This window comes from Molothrus ater, chromosome 1 (assembly GCF_012460135.2).
Source record: "Molothrus ater isolate BHLD 08-10-18 breed brown headed cowbird chromosome 1, BPBGC_Mater_1.1, whole genome shotgun sequence".
NCBI classification, from domain to species: domain Eukaryota; kingdom Metazoa; phylum Chordata; class Aves; order Passeriformes; family Icteridae; genus Molothrus; species Molothrus ater.
This window is the reverse complement of record NC_050478.2, coordinates 25195622-25215013: the sequence shown is the minus strand read 5'-3', so window position 1 is coordinate 25215013 and position 19392 is coordinate 25195622. Positions and strand designations below refer to the sequence as shown.

Sequence of the window (19392 nt, the reverse complement as noted above, 5' to 3'; positions counted from 1 at the left end):
GTATCGAGCATTCTGCATCACACAGCCTTGGGCTGACACACTTATGTTTGTACAACGCGCACATTTTCTATAACGGAGCTGGAAGGTGGTCCACCTGCCTTTCCCAGGGGAGCCCGGAGCGTGCGAGAGCGGCTGCCGGGCCCCGTGCCGGGTCTGGCGGGGCAGCGCCGCGGGAGCGGGAGCGGGAGCGGGAGCGGGCACGGCCGGGCGGGGCCGGGGCGAGGAGGCAGCGCCGGGCCCCGGGGGCGGAACGGGACGGGACGGGACGGAGCCGGGAGCGGCCATGGGGAAGCTGCTGGCGGTGGCTCTTGTCGGGATAGCGGCAGCCTTGGCGGCGGAGCGGCTGCTGGCATTCCGGTGGGTGAGCGGGGATCGGAGCCGCGGGTCCCGGTGCCGGCGGGACGGGACGGGGCTGAGCCCTCCCGGTGCGGGGCTGAGCCCTCCGGGTGCGGGGCTGAGCACCCCCGGTGCGGGGCTGAGCCCCCCGGGTGCGGGGCTGAGCCCTCCCGGTGCGGGGCTGAGCCCTCCCGGTGCGGGGCTGAGCCCTCCCGGTGCGGGGCTGAGCCGGGCGGCGGCGGCGGGCGCTTCCCTTCACCCTCCGGGCGGGAGGACTCGCAGCTCCCAGACTCGGGTACAGCGTACCGAGCACCTGTCCTTGCACCAGCGCACTGCCAGCCAGAGGGGAAGGGTTCTTCATCATCATCACCACCATTGCCGTCAGTATTGTCAAGGGAGCCGTTTTTTCCCAGAGAAGATATAGGCACCGTGATGCCCTTTTCATCCGATTTCGGCATGAACTAACTTAGGGACCATTTATGCAGTGGAAATGCCCTTTGCACTGAGTGGATGTGAAATCCTCCCCAGGATGATGGGAGCAAGGGGGACAAGCGAAGAAGGTGCCCAGGGGCAGGGGGTAGTACCTCTGTTTTTATAGAGCCTGCAATTAACAGGGATGTGCCAAAAGCACTGTCTGTGAATTTACCTCATCTCCTGCCGACTGGCCAAACAGTGACTCCAAATAGCTTGCCAGAAACTTGGGTTATGCTCTACCAAAGCTGACCTCTGGATAACAGTAGCCCCCATGTACATGAGGTTTCCTGTGATGGAGCCCAGACTGTGGTGATCCTAAGTTGTGACCTCACTTGCTGTGAGATGAAATGCCCAGCCATGTCATGCTCCATATCACACACCTCATGCCATGAATGTGAACACTGGTGTTACAGCAGCTTCTGTCCTGAAAGCTCCCAAATGTGTCACTGGTCCTTTCAGGTCAAAAGTGATGCTGAATTACTGTATTGGAAGGTGGCTAAATCATTATAATTTTGCTTATGTTCACAAGGACTCCAAATGCCTTATTTCAAGCAATGACATCCAGCTAATTGAACTTTCGGTAGATAGTAGTTGTATCTAAAATTACAGAAGGAGAGCTTTACTGCCTGGACTCTGGTGCCTGGCATGGATGATGGCTGCATTAAATCTACCATGAGTGTTATTGGTGATAGCCACGGTGACATCGGGGCCCTCCTGTCCTGGAGTTGCATAAACTGGGACAGCAGCACTGGAAGATACTCCCAGGCTTTAGTGGGGTGAGCCATTTCAAAGTGCTGTGAAGAGCAGAGGACTCCACCTCTCCTCCAAACTGAATGAACAAATGAAATGTTAGGAATCTGATAAAGGAGAATCTCCATGAAGAAGCAGGATCCCCCTGTCTCTGTAGCTCTCTGTGGGTTTTCCTTGTGTGCTGTTTTCTGCAAACTGCAATGTACCAGCAGTCTTAAGACAGTTGCCAAGTTTGGAAACACACAACTTCAGATCACAAAGTACTCTAAAAGTAATTTAACACAGTCTTGAGAGGAGAAACTGTGGGTGGTGTTAGCTCTTGCCAAGGGTCTTTTTTATTCATCCCCTACCCAGAGGGCAAGAATCCAGCAAAGACTTTCTGTAGACTTTCTGTAGAATTCCTTCTGAATTTGTTAAAAAACCCCAGAATCAAATCCCAAGCGATTCATGATTGGTTAGTCTAGAGATGAAGAAAACTAAAAGTGAGAGAGGTCTTTGAATATGGAATGGGTTCCTTCTGAAGGAAAGGGAAGACCTGTGGTCTGTGTCCCATGAAGTAGGGCAGCAGGTGGAGGACTCAAAGCTGGAAAGAGAAACCGTGAGGGAAAAGGTGCCATGCACTGGACTTGCACCAAGTGGCAAAACCTCTTGCTTTCTTTGAAGTTGTATCCAGCACATATTGCAGGTCTTCCATATTCCAGGCCATTCTTAGTATGGCCAGTTGGTAATCTAGGCCATCTGGCTGCGTGGCTGAGGCTGTCTGAGCTAGATAAACTTACACATTTTGGAAAAGCCTCTATATATGCTGCAGGCTTGTGACTGGTGTCCTTTTGAATTACTCTCATTCCAGCCCATGAAGTGTTTCCCTGGGAATGCTGTCAGGATATCATCATCCCTTGCTGGCTGCTGGCTGAGTTCCTGCTGTGCTTTTGGCTCGGGGTGGCTTGCAGCCTGCCTGGGAAAAGCTGGTGAAAATAGGGAAGGGAAAAACCCTAAGCAGGCAGCAGTGCAGCTTCAGGCAGGATCCCCCTGAGCCACCCTGGAGGGTTTGGTGGGTTTGGCTGTGCCAGGATGCCAGTGGGTGAGGCGGCAGCGGGGGGAGATCCCTCCTGTGCTGTTTGTGGGCTGGGAGCCAGCATCATGATCTCTGTCAATTCTCCTGTGCTGGGAGAGAGGGCTTGGGAGGGTTTAACTTGGCTCCTTTCCTTTGCAGTTGTCTGCACTTTTTAACTGTTTTTCTTATTTTCTTTTGGCCTTATATTTACAAACTGTGTCACTGATACAGCACTGAAGCAATTTACAATTCATATTTAAGTGATTAAAAAAATGCAGCACTGACATACCATATAGTGCTCAACTGCATGACATATTTTTCATATCACTGACTGATACTGCTGTTTACTTTATGTTTATGCCTAAAACCATAACATAAACATGGCAAGGTTTTGCTATGGGATCTTTGTGTTCAGAATTTCCTGTGTTTGCAGCAATAGCCTCAACATATGCATATGATAGTCATGCAAAAGTGTTACTACGTTAGGTTAAATGCTTCCTTCTGGGCAGAAAAAAAAAAAAAGAAAAGAAATATTCTAGCACACTGGAATATGTAGAAATGCAACCCATTTTCTTGTGTCACTGCAGACCAGCATGGTCAAGCATCCTGGTTGTTGTGAGGTGGTGCTCATGAAGATTTGCAAACAACTTGGAGCAGAGAAATACAAACTTGTGTCTGCCTGTCTGTATCTGTTTGTCCAGTGAAGTATGAGCCAGAGGTGGAATTTTATGCACATTCATGAATGAAATAAGCAGTGATGAAGGGTAATGCTTGGGGTGGTTACCAGGAGTGAAGAGGATGGGACAGGGTAATTGCTGAAAACCGCACTACCAACTCCTGCTTGTAAGGGAAAGAGTGTTCCTGCCTTGCAACAGTGCTATTGCTGCCTTTGAATGTAGACAGGAAATGAAGAAAATGCAACTGCTGGTGATCTGGACACCAAAAATAGGCAGTGGGCTGCAGTAGAAGATTGCCCTCTCCTCTTGTGAAATGTTGGTCCTAACTGCAGGGTGCTTCTATGTTTAGGTGTCTGAAACCTGAAGAAAATGTGGTTATGTTATCATCTGAGCTGCAGTGGGTCATGAAAGCTTGTTACTGGAGCTCATGAACAAAATTAAGTTTTCTGAAGTTACTCAAAGTAGAAGAATCACTTAATCCTTGGTCATGTGTAACCATTGCAGTGATTTGGAGCAGTTGCTGTTGTTGGTTCTGGAGTTTGCTTATTCAGTACTTTACGGCTGATTTGTTGCTGCAATGTGGCAGACAATAAAACTGAAAACTAGGAAAGTTACCTGTTTTCAAACTGGCTGTGTGCTGTTTAACCCTGCTCTTTCCTCTTGCAGGAGCAGACTCAATGCTTCACGGGAAGTAGCCCCGGTGAGCCTCCCGAACTGCCGGCTCATTAAAGGGATCGGTACGTGCTCAAAATAACTGAGTGCACTGCTTTTGTCCAGCCCTCTTTTGTAATGGCTTCTTAAAGCCAGCTTCCAAGCCTGATCCCAAAAACAAAGTGCTAATTTGACTTTGATTTGCTACTTGGACTTGGAGATAGGGAGAAACTGCAGGAAGAAAATAGTACTGAAAACCTAGCTGGGTGTAAGTCAGTATTAAGTTTCTTTTCCTTTTCTTAAAATTGAGTACCTTGTAAACACTTCTTTGCTAAGTCACTTAGAAAATGATTTGGCTTTCAGATGAGGGTGTGCTGGCTCTTCAGGCAGGTACCTACAGGAGGCTGTCAGCTGGTTACGCCTTGGAGATGGGAAATGCTGCAAGGGTGTGTGAAAACCGCCAATCACTTGCTTTTAAAATTTTAAAAGTTTAATAGTAATAAAATGGTTATAAAAATAGTAATACAATTAGAGTAATAATAATTTGGACAATTTGAATTAGGACAATATGAGACAATAGAAACAAAGAGTTACAGACATCCAGGTACCTTTTCTGGGCAGCATAAGCCCCAAAAAGGACACACGTTAACAGAGGATTAACCCTTAGAAACAACAGCCTGTTGCATATTCATACACCTCATACATGATGCAAAAATTCCATTCAAATACAGGAGTCTGTCTGGTCATCGTCAGCTTCTTCCCTTAATCCTGACAGTGTCATCCCACCCGAGCGAGATGGGAAGAAGTTAATTTCTCCTGAAAATGGAGCAATAAATTCTCTTTCTCTGAAAGATTTAGGTGTCCTGTGACTGCTATCTCAGTATGAGTCCTTTCTTTAGGAAAAAAAGTATCCTACATAGCATAGTTTCTATTTTAACATTTTGTTATAATCTAAAACTATATTTAACACACTACTTAAGAGAATTAATACAGCATTACTTTCTAACACAACACATATAATATTCATTTTAATATTTGTGAAAAGCCAATCATAAAATACGCATTTTCACAGGTGGAAGCCTTAGGAGAAAGCCACAGGCACATGGGGAAGGAGTGGCTGCTAAATGCCAGCCAGGCTGCCCCTCCTTAGTGCCACATTTTGGAATATTTGGGAGCCAGCTGGTGCTGCAGTGCCGGGAGCTCGGCGCGGTTGTGCAATGCAGCTGTGGGTTCCAAAGAGCAAGGGGTCATGTTTGTCATCGTAGTCTGGTTTGCAGAGAGGTTTAACAGAGTGGCTCAAATGTTGACTTTGTACTTTAGGCCGTGTGTTTAGCACACAGCGAGATTTACATCTTGGTTTTTTTCTCTCCACTTAGGATAACCAGTTTATAAAATTGATAGCTTTGAAATAGATTTCTTTTTTGTGTCTCCCTTCCTCCCAAAAAACCTTAATACAGGCTTGATGGCTAAGGATTTTCCCCTCGTTAGTATTGTTGGAAATGGCTTAAATTATGTTGAAATTTGTCTGGATTTTTCATGTGTAAAAAGTCATTGGATGAGCTTTTACAGCCTTGCCTTTGAGCTTGCTGAGTCAGCGAGTTGATTTCATAAATCTTGTTTCTTCCTTGTGTCAGGATTCAAACATCTTTATAAAGTCAAATTGCTGCTATGAATGTGTGTATGCAGAGTTCCTGTGCTTGAAAATACATACAGAAGAAATTGCATTGAAAAAATTTTCCAGGTCTTTTAGATTAAGCTGTAATTTACTTATACAAGACTATGAATGATGCTTGTTTGGTGGTGATTGATATAAAATAATTTCTGAGTAATTTTTTAAGCATATCACTATTGCAATCTTTGTAAGACTTTTTTGCAACATGATTGTTCTGTTGAGGAAAGAAGAAAACCTGGAAAAGACAGATAGAGTTGTGTTTCGTTTCTGAACAGTGTCTTGGTTTTTGTGCCTGACATTTACATGCAGATTAGGTTATTTCTGAGAACCTCTCTCTGCTTAGAGGCAGTGGATCCATTTACAGAGCTTCATTTCTGCTTCTTTCTGGATCGTCTCATGCTGCCCCTTCACACAGAGAACTGCACCTTGCCTTGCCTTTGCTCTGCAGTTTGCTGCTCATTAGAAAAATAAAAATGCCAAAAAATTAGTTTAGCAGGTCCAGTGTGGCAGAAAGAGAAGTAACAAAGGAGTGTGCAAACTGAAAATTGGCACATTCACTCAAACATCTAAAACTCATTTGCTGTGACCAGGGGCTTATATCATTCAGGGTGACCAAGGACCCCTAAAGCTTAAATGCTGCCTAGGTAGTACTGTTCAGACATGGGGTTCTGCTGTACTTGGATCTGTAAGGTTGCTTGTGTGGGTGACTTTGTCTTAGGATGTCTTTGTACATGGATGTCTTGGCCTTTTGGGCCTTTTTCCTTTAAAATGCTAGGATAAAGCTTAATAAACACTCTGTCTTTATTTTAATGTTTAAATCAGTCCTCCTCAACTCTTAAATGTGACATAGATCCCAGAGTTGGATCATCTGGATCTGAGTAAAATAATCTTAATCTATCCATTCTGTATACGGAGGAGCAGACCTCTGGTACAGTCTATGAAATGTAAGTGATGGATCTAAGTGAAGCAAACACAGAGTAAATGGAAAACTTCTCTAGTGGACCTTTTTCTTTATGCACAGTTGCATCTCTTCTGTGTCTTACTGTAATCTATTTGGCTTTTCAAATATTGTGCAATATAAGCACAGATGCAAACATTGAACAAACAAAAATTGCACCTTGTCCTAAGCCTCATTCTCAAATATGTAGGAAAGGCTGTATTTGTAGAATAAACACCAGCTTCTGAGTTGTATTGATGCCTTATCATATTACTGGTTTATAATAAACTAACTATATCTCCTGTACTAATTCCTAAAGTTCAAGAAGCTACTACAGAAGTTGCTGGAAACACATCTTAGAACAATTGGCGGGATATGGGCAAAATGGTGTCACACTTTTGGACATGACACCTAGATGGGTGTTTTTTTTAGATACACCTGCAGAATACATCATACTAAGATAAAATAAAGAACAACAAATAAAGAATAAAGAACAACATTTCTAGAGTAGGCAGCAGTTTTTCACACTATCTTTTAGTTTCTCTTAAATGCCACCACTCTTCAGATAATCCCATGGACAAGCTGGGCTCAGTGATACGATTAAACAACAGAGAGTGCATACAAGTGATACCTGAGGAGTCAGCTCCTAACTCTCCTGGCCCACAGGGCCCCTGCAGCAGCAGCAGGAGCAGCAGCAGCAGCAGCAGCAGCACAGAGCCCTCCCAAAAGGCCGTGCAGAGAGTCCCTGAGCTTCCCTGCTGTGTGCCTGCAGCCCCTGCCCGGCGGGGCTGGATCAGCAGGGCTGTGCTGAGTCAGCATTCCACTGCCCTCCTGACCACCGCCTTCCACACATTCCAGGACCCAGCCATGGAGCGCCCAAAATGTGCTTTGCTGGGCAGTTTCTCTTGGAACAGTTGGGTGCAGGGCTCTCAGTGTGCTCCCTCCACTGGAAACTTGGAAAGTTTTTAATGATCTGCTCCCAGTTTGCCTGCTCATCTTTCTGCTTGGCAGCCTCACCGATTCAGTAGCGATAAATGATTATATCTCTGTTTATTCACTCACCAGTGTGTGCTGCCAGTAAAAGCTGTCTGTCCAGCTCATGTCACCATGGCAATTGAGCCTCAGCATTTCTTTATGCAATTAGCTTTGCAGCAATCCTGGAAAGTGGAGAATTACCACTAACCCCATTTTATAAATTAACCGAGGCTTGGAGAGACTGGGGCAAGGGAAAGGAGTTTGTGGCTCAAACCAGAGTGTAAGCTGAGCTGAGAAAAAAAAAAAAAAAGAGCCCAAATTCAAAACTTTAATTGGTAAATACAGGCTCTAAGTGTTTCTGGACACATCAGTGCAGATGTTGTCTCCTGCTTGAGTTAGCCAAAATTCAGAACCAAAACCCAGGGTGGGATAACAGCTGACTCTTCCCAAAATGCATTTCAGACATTGTGCTCTTCAGAAGGCAGGGTTACTCAGCTTGTTGCTGTCATGGGATGGAACAGGAACTTGTTGAGGCTGAGGAGGAGCTGACCCTGGCCAGAAGTGAGAAGTTGTGCCTCTGCATCTTCCCAGGGATGAGATAGGGAGGAACTTTCCTGGATGGGTGAATTGGTCTGGTTCCTCTTCACAGAGGCTGCCAGTGATCCCAGGATCAATTACAGCCCAGGCAAACCAGTGCTTGGATAAATAGGAGTTGCTTAAAAGCAAACAGCGAACTCAGCTCAAATTTGCCAGTGCTTCCTTGGGAAGAGGTGTTGAGGTTCAAAGGATTGTGTGAGCCGTGCAGGCTCACACGTGGTTATGGCAAAGCAGGAGGGGATGTGGAGACAAGCTGGGTGAAAGTTCTTCAGCAGGTTTTCTTTATCAGAGCCATCGTGTTGATGGCTCTGATAAAGAAAACCTGCTGAAGAATTTTCTTTAAGCAAGTGCTCCTGAGTGGTTTCCCTCATCATCTGGAAAGTGACTTGTGAGAAATGCTGGTTTTGCTGGTGATTTGGAGAAAAGAGGGGAGGTTTCTCAGAGAAGAGGTGGAAATGTGGGAGGGCAAACAGCCTTCAGCATTGGACTAAAAGCTCTTTGGAGAGTGCTTTATGAAAGCCTAAAATTGCTCAACTGTTCTTACTAAAGAGTTTTTATTTTATCTTCCTTTCTTAAAAGGGAAAAATATTACAGGAGCTACAGGAACTGGCAATATTGGAAGTGATTACCTGTAGTTGAAAGTGAGGTCTAACTATGAAAACCCTTAGCTGTTACAGATATAGTAGGTTCTCTGTCACTTGAGAGCTTTAGCTAAATATTTGGCAATCCATTTTTGTGAAGTGTCTGAGCTCAATCAGGAGAATTAGTGTGCACAATTCCCACAGCTGACTTATGCAAGCCTGAGGCCTGAGTCAGGGTATGGTCCTTCCCTGGAAATCTCCGTGCCCACACCAATTGCTTGCTGCAGAACACATCCTCAGGAGCTGGTGACTCATCCCACACCTGGAGATTCATCTCACAACATCTGGGGGCACCTGGAGGTGGGTAGGAGACTGCCTGGCCACTGCAGGGGCACCCCTGGGCCCCAAAAGAGGTGAACCCCAGTACTATTTCCTAACCCAACGTGCTGTCTTCTGCTACCACTTTTAATGCAGTGGCCAAACTTCCACCAAACTTCATTGTGTGTGTGGTCATATCAGAAAGGGTCATTCATGAGAGCTGGGATTGTACTTAAAAGGAGATTTTTTCAATGGGAAATGCTTGATGTCACCTGAAAACCTCTGTTTATCTCTGTTTTGCAGAAACTGGTTCAGAAGACATCGAAATACTTCCCAATGGACTGGCTTTTATCAGCTCTGTAAGTCCCCATGCCACCTCTCCACGCTGGAGCTTGCCTGCTTCCTTACCTGCAGAAGCCATAGGTGAAAGGAGCAGGAGGGGCTCTTTTCTACAAGTCTGACTGGCTCCCAAAGAGCAACCCAGTCCTGTGTTGGCTTAGCTGTCATTCCCCTCAGCAAGTGTGCTTCTTGACACAGAGGTGGTGTTGGTGGCTCTGACACAGGTGTCCTATCCACAGGTGACTTACCTGGCCACGTAACCTTGGCTTTCTTTCATGCTACTTCATTGAAATGTGTGGGAACTCAGCACATCCCTCCGGATGTCCAGAGCTGCCGAGAACCCCGTCGGGGGGCTCAGAGACCCTGGCATGCTGCCCGGAACACCTGGTGGCTTGATTTTGATCCTTCCAGTGAATCGCCAGCTTGGCATGGGGATGTGAAAGCCACACAGGTTTGAATGGTGTAATAACAAGGTGTTCACAGGGTGAAAATGTAGATTTTAGGATTTTTGGTATAGGGGTTATGGGGACAAGATGGAGGAATCAGGGCGTGTCTAGTCCTTCTTCTTTCTTCTTGTTCTCCATTTTCTGCAGTGATGCTGGCATTTTGGGATTGGTTTAGAGTAGAGATGCGCTGTCTAACATAGGTGATGGGTATTGGGAATTAAAAGTAAATATGATATACTTAGTTTGTAGTATAAAAAGATGACACCGCCTCGGGGGCGGTCAGAGTGCCTATGGCCGCCTTGCTGAGCAGATCTCGGCTGGGCAGAAAGAAAATTTTGTAGATAAGAAAATAATAAACAACCTGAGGACCGAAAAAGTGAAGAGTCCAGACTCATTCTTCAGAGCGCGGGCTGCCGCAGAACCATCCCACGCATCTCTGGGCAGAGACAGACAGCCGGCCTGAGAGAAATGTTGAAATGTCTATCCTCTGCCATGTTAAGAAGCTGTGTTAATTCCCTAACTTTACAAAAACCAACAAATTTTATATATTGACTTTGCTGTTCCTGATTGGTTTTTTGCCTTCAAGAGATAAATTTTCAACCTTTTCTTTGCAGTTATGGTGGCTGGCCATGGGACCTCCTCATGTGTGCTTGCAAGTCTGATCAAGGCCGTGGCTTTTTCAGCCCTGTGATGCTCTTGTTTACCGTTTATCTGGGAATTATTTTCTTATGTTTGGATTCTACAGGGCTTGAAATATCCAGGAATAAAGAGCTTTGCCCCGGATAAGCCAGGTGAAATATTTTTGATGGATTTGAATGAAGACAATCCCAGAGCAGTGGAACTGAGAATCAGCCGAGGGTTTGATCTGGCATCATTTAACCCTCATGGAATCAGCACCTATATAGACAGAGGTAAAGAGCTCGAGATGGTGGCAAATATCAGCCTAGAGAGCACAATCAGGAATCCCTTTGCAGCCTTGCCCCACACCCCCAATGGTGGTTCTTGCTGGGAGACAAAAAGGTTTGGGGTTTTTTACCTTTATTTTGCCCTTTTCTGAATGTCAGTTGCCAAAGGAAACACATTTGCACATAATTTCAGTCTGTCTGAAACAAAAGGATGCCCTGGATATTAAAAGGAAAGAAAACATGGTAAAATTTAGAGTTGAAAACCACAAAAAATTGATTTTACATTTACGTCTGTCTCACTCACGGGTTCGAGTGTTTTGAGGAGAAACATCCTTCACTGACTAGTAGTGCCCAGAATGGAAACTTTTGTGGCAAAAGAGTAAATTATCAACTCTCTGTAAATTACAAAACCTCTGTTACTCTTTGGCCAAGCCAGATTCTTTTCTCCAAGGCATGTTCTCCTACATCAGGCTCTGACTACCAATAAAGTGTCTTTTCCCTGTCCTTTCATTGGGGGTTTTAGCAGGGCAAGTAGAATTCTGCAAGTATAAAGAAAACAATTGCTGCAGCTTGACCTGCATCCCCATACAGTCACCCTTTAAAGGAAGGTGTTGGAAAAATCAGTGGTGGCTAATTTGGGTCCTACCAGAAGGGCTGGGCAGATGGGCAGCAGCCTTGCACAGAATGCAGGGGAAGGGTGCTCCTTCCACTCTCCCAGGGGATGTGGTAGACAAACCCAAGAGCCCAAACTGCCTTGGCCACAATCCCTTCTTCCAACTGACTGGGGCTGTTTCACAGATTGCAAAACCCAGTGGCTTGGGTATAAGGATAAGGTGGTCGTTTCTTTCTTCCTTGGAAGAAATAGCAAAAATCTATTATTAACAAAGCAGTTCCCTGTAGGGCCAGCCTGGGAGAAAAGCAGCTGGAGGTCTGGATGTGGTTGCAGAGGCATCTTGCAGAATGTGGGTACTCATCCCTGTGCCTCTGCAGAGCCATGAGACAAATGCACCAAACTCAGCATGTGCTCTGTGCTCGAGGCTCCCTCAGGGCTGGGCTGCTCAGCCACACAGACTGCTGCAGAGAATTCAGCTGCTTCCATTTCTTTTTCAAGATGACACCGTGTACCTCTTTGTTGTGAACCATCCCCACCAGAAGAGCACAGTAGAGTTGTTTAAATTTGTAGAAGATGACAATTCTCTTGTACACCTGAAAACCATTCGACATGACCTTCTGACAAGGTATTGGGCTCAAATACAGATCAGGCTGCATTGGTGAAATCCAATGTAGGACGATTTTTGGGTTTAGGCTATTGTTAATATATTTCCTCTTTAACCAGCATTCCTGTTTCTTTTACTGATTACTTCTTATCTGTGTAATCAAAAGCAGTGTTTCTCCAATCTGTTCTCTAAATTAGATTTTTAACAGTTGTATCACTAAATTAGTCTTAAGTGCTGCTGTGAGTGATGCCAGTGAATTAGCTTGGCATCCATTTCTCCTTTGTTCATGTAACCCACACTCAGGTCATTGCAGATATAAGTCTCCAGATATTTTATTTTTCGTTTGGATTTCCTACACTGTAAAAATAAACACACATTTAGCTTTTTCTGTTTTTCTTATTTTTAATACAAAATTTTTTTGGTCTGCAATATGATTGTAAAATAAACAGCCAGATTGATTAAGTTGTCACAACACCTACCTGTTCTCTGATTTCTAATCGAATGTAATGAAAAAGAAAAGAATACTAATAATACTACTACTAATAAAAAAAGATATTTCCATGTACTTACACACAGGTAGCCAGATCTCTAGCTGATGCCCTATGGCCTTATTCAGGTTTCAGCACTGCACTGTCCTGGCTCATAGAGAATAGAAGTTAAAAAGGATCTAAATAATTTGGTGACTACTTGAAGTACATCTATAATTGCAGCCTCTTTATGGGTATTGATGGCCATGTCCTGACTGTATTCTGGGCAGTCCTAAAATGCTCCTTCATATCTCTCATTTAATTTTTTTTTAATTTCTCTATTCTCTTTATTTCTTTTTTAGTATGAATGATATAGTAGCCATGGGACCAGACAGCTTCTATGCTACCAATGACCACTACTTCTCTGACTTCCTCTTGATGTTCTTAGAAATGTTATTGGGCTTAACCTGGTCAAATGTTGTTTACTACAGTCCAAAAGAAGTTAAAGAAGTAGCATCTGGGTTTTATTCAGCCAATGGAATTAACATTTCACCTGATAGAAAGTAAGTTTCTCCTTACATTAGATTTTGTTTTATCACACAGAAGTATCTGAAGGTCTTAATTTGTACACCTGGTACCTCTGTGGTCAGCTGTCTGAAGTGGTTCATGTAAGGCAAGGTGCTGCCTGTGCAGCGCAAGTGATGCAGAGTGTTTGTAGCACACAAGTTTTGTGTCTCAGTGTTTAGCAGCAGTGTTTGCTGCATTGTGTGGTACTTTATAGGCAACAAGGTCAACAGTTGCTGCATTTTAACCAGCTGGTACAGGAGTTTGTGTGTCTTGCTTGCAGGATTAATGGGGCAGGGTTTCTGCAAGCAGGGAGTGCTGTACAGTCCTACACCTGCATGACTGAATCAACCACTCTTGTGGTATGGATACGTGATTTAAAAAAAAAAAATTCTAATTGTGATTTTCTGGTTCCAAGGCTTATTTCAGTGTCATAATGGAAAAGCTGGCACAGTGTGAAGCTACACTGGCACATCAGCAGGTTGCCTTCAGTGCCCTGTGGGTGGCTTGCAATGTCTGTTGGTGTGTGGGCTTGCACAGGAGGAACTGTCTAGTTTTGGTCTCTGTCTACTCATATATATTAAGAGGTGCTTTTCTTCCTTTTGAAGGTACATCTATATTGCAGATATATTGGATCACAATGTCTATGTCATGGAAAAACATGCTAACTGGAGTTTAACCCATGTGAAGGTAAGGTGCTGCTGTTCTGTAGAAAGGAGGCAAATGTGGATTTTGGACAGAATAGTTTCAATGAATGCTTGAGATTTCAGCATGATCATCTGTAAAGTTCTGGTCTGGGTAGCTCCTACTGTGGGTTTGCAGAGGTGTCTGCACACCCTGTTACAGAGCTTCAGATCTTCCACCCTCCCACCAACAACCAGGGAGGAATCCTTGGGTATGCTGTGGAGCTGTAGTGGAAATCTGCCTCAGGCAGTGTGGGTCAGAGCACTGAAAGCATCCACAGAGGTGTAGGTGTGGATGAGCTGATGGGGGAAGCTCAGAGCAGCAAGCAGACAGGGGTGGGGATGATGCATACCAGGGGAAAAGACAAACAGAAGTGGGGGAAAAAGTATTTATTAAAAAAACCCAGTCTAAATTATGTCAGATGAAACAAGTCTGTTGGTTATGTTGTAGTTTGCTTCCAGGATTTCCAATAGATTTAATTTTTTGTTTTTTTCTGTGTTGGCTAGACTCTGCAGCTGGACACGCTGGTCGATAACTTGTCTATTGACCCTCACACTGGAGACATCTGGATAGGATGTCATCCCAATGGGATGAAGCTGTTCTACTATGATCCTGAAAATCTTCCTGCATCTGAGGTGCCTTTTAGGAGACATCACTGGTCTCTTGGCTATGTCTGTGCTGGAAAGTTGTTTTGTTCAAATCATGCTGGTATAACTTAGCATTTCATAGAAAGTGCCTGGCACAAAGTGCCTTTGTTAAAGCAAAGACCAAGCTGGCTTCTGCTCTCAAGTGAGAGCCTGAACAGCATATACTCACTAACAAACACCTATTCAGATCCTTGGGCAACAGCTAAATAATTTCCAACCAGTAGCTCAGTCACTTTGGACTCCTCAGGGTGCTTTCTGTGCAGTTGTGGACATGCACACAGATTATGATGAGCTGCATTAATTACTGAGCCAGCACCTCTTTGCCAAACTGAACATAATTGACTGAGTGCAAAGTGTGACCAGAAACATTTCTGCAGGAATGATTAATTTGGGCAAGTGTGGTTCATCTGTAGGTAACATTGTAATTCTTTCTATGAAATCAGTGAGGTACTGGCATTGGGCTACGAGTGCAGCTGGCTGCTGTCCATTGGATTTCAGCCTTGTCTGAAGCTCCCTGTAAGACACTTCTCAAAATTACCATGTTCAATAGCAGTAGATTTCTGATACTAGGCAGTTGTTTACTCTGTCTGGGAAAAATATGAAAATAAGAAGATATTAACTAACTCTTAGTCTGGAAAAAAATGTGCACATTCTTAGTGGTGGGGATGACTGCCTCACTTCCTTACAGATGTTTTCACAACAACATTAAAAAAAAAAAAAATCGCTGTTCATGGACCATGCTTCACTAAAGGCCCTCTCAGAGGAATCACATGGTTGCAATTATCAGCAGCTGGTCATCCTAGCTAATTTGTTTAAGCTAACATGCTGATGTTCCCCCTCTCCCTGGAGCCTTTTCACCTGTGACCATTTCAAGAGCTGTGTCCTCCCCCCACTCTGGCAGGTCCTGCGCATCCAGAACATCCTCTCGGAGCAGCCCGTGGTGACACGTGTCTACTCTGACAATGGCTCCGTGCTGCAGGGGAGCTCCGTGGCATCCATCTACCAGGGAAAGCTGCTCATTGGCACAGTCTTCCACAGAGCTCTCTACTGTCATCTATAGCTCCTCACGGGCAAGGCCTGCTGCTGTGGAAAGGATTTCATTCCTTGGGAACTCACTTAGTTTCTGCTAGATCTGCTAACAACAAGACTGTTCCAATAAAGGTTAACTACAGTAATGGAAATGTATTTTAGCCTTCCTCTCCAAAGTGAGACTTCTACACAATAGTAAAGCACATGGAATTGAAGGTGAGAAATTAGTTTATCTGTGTAATGGGGAGGACCCCATGTTGTTAACATTGAATTGATGTTCAGTTTCAGGTTGTAAATGACTAAACTGTCAGACACTGAACTATGTGCTGGCTGGATTTCTGGTTTGTTGTTTGGTTGTTTTTTCCCCCCCATGAGAAAACTGATTTTGTAAATGAGAATTGCTGACTACCAGTGTGGTGTGCATTCTTGTCACTGACCCCTGGGCCTTCCCAGGGACTGTGCTAGGGGTTTTTCTTCCAAACCTTCCTGTTGGCTTTCCCTAATGCTTCCAAAATAACTGGAAGGAGAATAAATACCATTTCTGTCTCATTCATTTCCTCTTCCCCCTTAAAGCCATTTCCCAGTGTTACTTCAGTTTCATAAATTTGTTTTAATCCTATGAGAAAAGAGTAGGGCATCACTTTGGAGAGGTTTCTGACTGGGTCTTTCAAAGGGAGTTTAGAAAATCTTTTTTTTCTCTTAAAGAGTGGGAAACATCTACACACCTTCAGCAGGAAGTGCATTAGCAGTTACTATGGTCTGTCACTACAAAGGGAGCATTTCTGGGCACTGTGCAGTGACTCCCCCAAGCCATGGTCACACATGTTCTGTGTTTAACTTCAGCTGCTGTGGAGCTGATTCCTGCAGCACTGCTGTGCACCAGGCAGCCCTACAGGTTTACCTGGCATCAGTTACTGACATTTTGCACTGCCAGAAGCCCCCCAGGTTTCCTTCAGCTAGTGTTTTTGGGATGATGTTAGCAGTCATTTGCAATGAACTGAACTCAGTGTCCTTTGAAGCTGAGCTCATGGGGTGAGCTCTCCTTGCATTAGCATAGATGCCCTTACTGTCAGAGCAGCTCCTGCTGCACTTTCTGAGTTCCCAGCTGTGATCAGCTCTCCAGTTTTGTGAGAGTTGCTGACATTCAGCCAAAGGCTCTGTGTTACATGTGGGATCTCTCCTGCTGGGCCTGCCACTGTGCCTGCAACCTGCCTGCACTGGCCCTTTTCAGCATCTTGGCAGCCCCTCCAAATGCTGCCACCAGACAGACATCCCTGAGGGCCACCAGCCCCTCTGCATCCTTCAGCTGATGCAGTAGATTTTCCTCACTGCAGTTCTTCCACTTCTGTGCAGAAAAAAGACAGGCTGCTCCTGAAGTGCAAGCATGGGAGGAGAAAGAGCCAGTCCCTGGGTGCTGATTGCCAAGCTGGCTTTGCTGTTCCCTCCTGCCTCTGCTCCAGCACCAGACACAGCCCCTCTAGTCTGAACAGAACATGGAAAGTCCAGAAAACACAGGAGTGCTTCTGCCTTTAAGACAGACCAAATAACCTGCTTTGTAGTGGCCCAAACACTGAGATAGGATGTGGAGTGCAAACCTCCTCTGTCTGTGTTCCGCTGTTCTGGCTGAAGCAGTGCTGCAGGCTGAGGTTTGGGTGAGCAGGGGCCCTGAGCAGTAAATGTGCGTACTGACACCTCTTTGCTCCTGCACCTTTCCTTTCTAACAAGCCTAATGGCTTTCACCCACTGGTAGGGAAAGAGAAACTGCTCCTTTCCTGAGCAAAAGGGACAGCTCTAATGAGCAGGAAGCCAGTGCCAGGGCTTGCGCCTGGGGCTGCGTTGCTGCACAGGAAGAACGGTGTCACCCCACTCCCTCTGCACACCTGACTGGGCTATGGGTCCTGCCACATCCCCTCCTGCCCCCACAAACCCTCTGCTCCACCCCAAGGCCTCACACGGCCGCTGGCTGCTGGCACAGCCACCATGGTGTAAGGCACGTCCCTGGGCACAAGAGTTGTGTGAGGCTGAAGAACAGCCAGTGCCACTCTGGCCCTTCCAAATGGCAGCAGCTTCCCTCTGCTGCCATGGCCAGCACTCACACACACCCAGTACCAACAGTGGTCCCTGCTCTTTGTGGTGCTTTGTACCCCAACAGCACCGGCTGCAGGGCTCAGTGATGGCTGGAGGGGCAGACGGGTGCCAGTAAATCACACAGCTGATTGATTTGTCTCTTAGCAGGTCTGTGCACAAACTGTGCTTGCAGCTCCTCTCCAAAATGCTCAGTTGATCTGGGGACTTGAGCACAGTCCAGGCTTCACTGTCTGCCCATGAAGCTTTGGATAAGGACTCATCTGTCTGGATCACAGTTCTGAGTCTTTTGCTGCCCATGGCGTGCAGCCCTTCTACAGAGCAGAGCCAGCCCTGAATGAGGGCAGCTTTTGTCTCATCCCTTTGCAGAACTTTGGCATTACCTAACTCTGGCTTTCCTGCTCCTTCCTTAGCAACTTCTCTCCCTGCAGGACACTTTCAGCTTCCCTCCTAAGTGGTGTACTTTCTTACAGGAACTTGTAATCCATTTTCAGCTATGAAGAACAGATGTCATTCCCAGAGCCCAAGCTGAAAGAACTGCTCTGAAGGAAGTTCTCACAGCAAGGAGAGGTTGGGCTATTTACTCATCATGGCTTGCACTAGCATTCTGAAGTGATTATTCTAGGATTGTGCCACTTTTTGTTCTGAACTGCTATGTTCTAAAGAGTTCCATCACATATCAGTGGCAGTGACACAGCTGAAGTGCCAATCAGTCACTCTGCAGGTCCTGGATTTACTCTCTGGTTGTAGAAGGGCAACAGCCACTTCCCTCTGCAGTGCAGAAGTAACCCACCAAAACATTATTCTCACATTTTACTGTTGCTTAAAACATCTTCAAATGAGCAAATCTACATGTTGTTGGATCTTGTCAAACTTCTATTTTTTAAACTGGTTTTGGCTTTTCAGAAAATCAAAACTGTCTTCACTCATCACTGGTTTTTTTCTGTTCTAAACTGCTCCTGTGCTGAAGATTTTCCTGTTGTTCTGCCTACAGATTGAACCATGGCCAAGTGAGGGCCCTTATCTTTTCCTACAGCGTTTGAGAGGAGAGACATCACAGCTGTCTGCTGTTACTGGCAGTGACATTTGACCCGAGGCCAGGAGGGCAGGGAGCCCATTGCCAACCTCCTCCCAGGTATCCCAGCCTTGCAGGGCAGAGCTGGGAGCTGGAGCAGGGCAGGACACAGCCAGCAGCAGGTGCTGTGCAGCAAGAGCCTCGCTGGGCTACAGCTCCTACCCCTGGCAGTCTCTGGCAGAAACAGCAGGGTGCAGGATGCAGCTCAAGCCTGCCCTCCCAATTACCAAGTAACCTGCCCACAGAAAATCCAGGCTTGCAAGCCCAAGGAGGGCATAGCCCATCATCTTTAACATGCTGTAGAGACTGGAGCAGTTCTGGGCATTTCTGAAACTCAGCTGCAGCTGTCTGAGACAACTTGCACAAACAGGAAAGACATATGCACAGATGGCTCCAGGCCTAGGGAGCTGCTGGGCAGACACATTTTGCATGTCAGTTGTGGACCCAGAGCATCTTAGTATATCTATTTTAATTAAGATAATAATTTTAGGAATTTAGGATTCTTTTTATTTCTTGCAGGTGGTGCTTGTATTAGTGGAAGGTAAGATTTATGATTCAGTCATTGGGAAACACAAACTGGGTTAGTCAGATTAAGTGCACAGTGTTTGGCCTAGATTCTGCCAGATGTAAATCCACTGAAATGACTATACAAATTGCACAGTCTGTGCCCTTCCATTTTCCCTAACTTAATGCTTTACTAAAATCAAATAAATAAAAGACTTATTAAACATATTCAGTGAAAGAACTGCTTACTTTGAATGTGTAAAATGCCCAGTATAAATAACTTACACTTGAGTGTAAAATGTTTTTATGTAACAAAATCAATCCAGGTCTTTTAAACACACAAACATTGACTAGTACTAACATGAAAGCAGCCTATTTTTACATCAACCTGCAGCAAAAGACTGCATG

The 19392-nt window shown here is 45.4% G+C and overlaps 1 protein-coding gene across 3 annotated transcripts; it reads left to right on the top strand.

The window, feature by feature from the left end:
* The first annotated feature begins 226 nt into the window (after positions 1-226).
* Positions 227-19212, top strand: LOC118699604 (serum paraoxonase/arylesterase 2). 3 transcript variants are annotated; one of them, XR_004982113.2, is made up of 10 exons: positions 227-357; positions 3958-4028; positions 9326-9381; positions 10553-10718; positions 11824-11950; positions 12759-12959; positions 13569-13650; positions 14151-14279; positions 15193-15536; positions 18400-19212. XR_004982113.2 is itself a non-coding variant. In XM_036403706.2 (9 exons), the coding sequence occupies exons 1-9, from the start codon at positions 284-286 to the stop codon at positions 15349-15351; spliced, it is 1065 nt and encodes a 354-aa protein (XP_036259599.1). In that variant the 5' UTR covers positions 227-283; the 3' UTR covers positions 15352-15725. The 3 variants fall into 3 exon arrangements, 1 of the variants encoding a protein (XP_036259599.1); XR_008508453.1 differs by having other exon boundaries at positions 17879-19212; XM_036403706.2 differs by lacking the exon at positions 18400-19212 and having other exon boundaries at positions 15193-15725.
* Positions 19213-19392: the final 180 nt, after the last annotated feature.

Coding starts and splice junctions, on each gene's coding strand:
- LOC118699604 (XM_036403706.2), top strand. CDS start 284: ATGGGGAAGCTGCTGGCGGTGGCTCTTGTCGGGATAGCGGCAGCCTTG. Junction 11,951..12,758: donor CGACATGACCTTCTGACAAG/GTATTGGGCTCA, acceptor TTTCTTTTTTAG/TATGAATGATATAGTAGCCA. Junction 12,960..13,568: donor AACATTTCACCTGATAGAAA/GTAAGTTTCTCC, acceptor TTCCTTTTGAAG/GTACATCTATATTGCAGATA.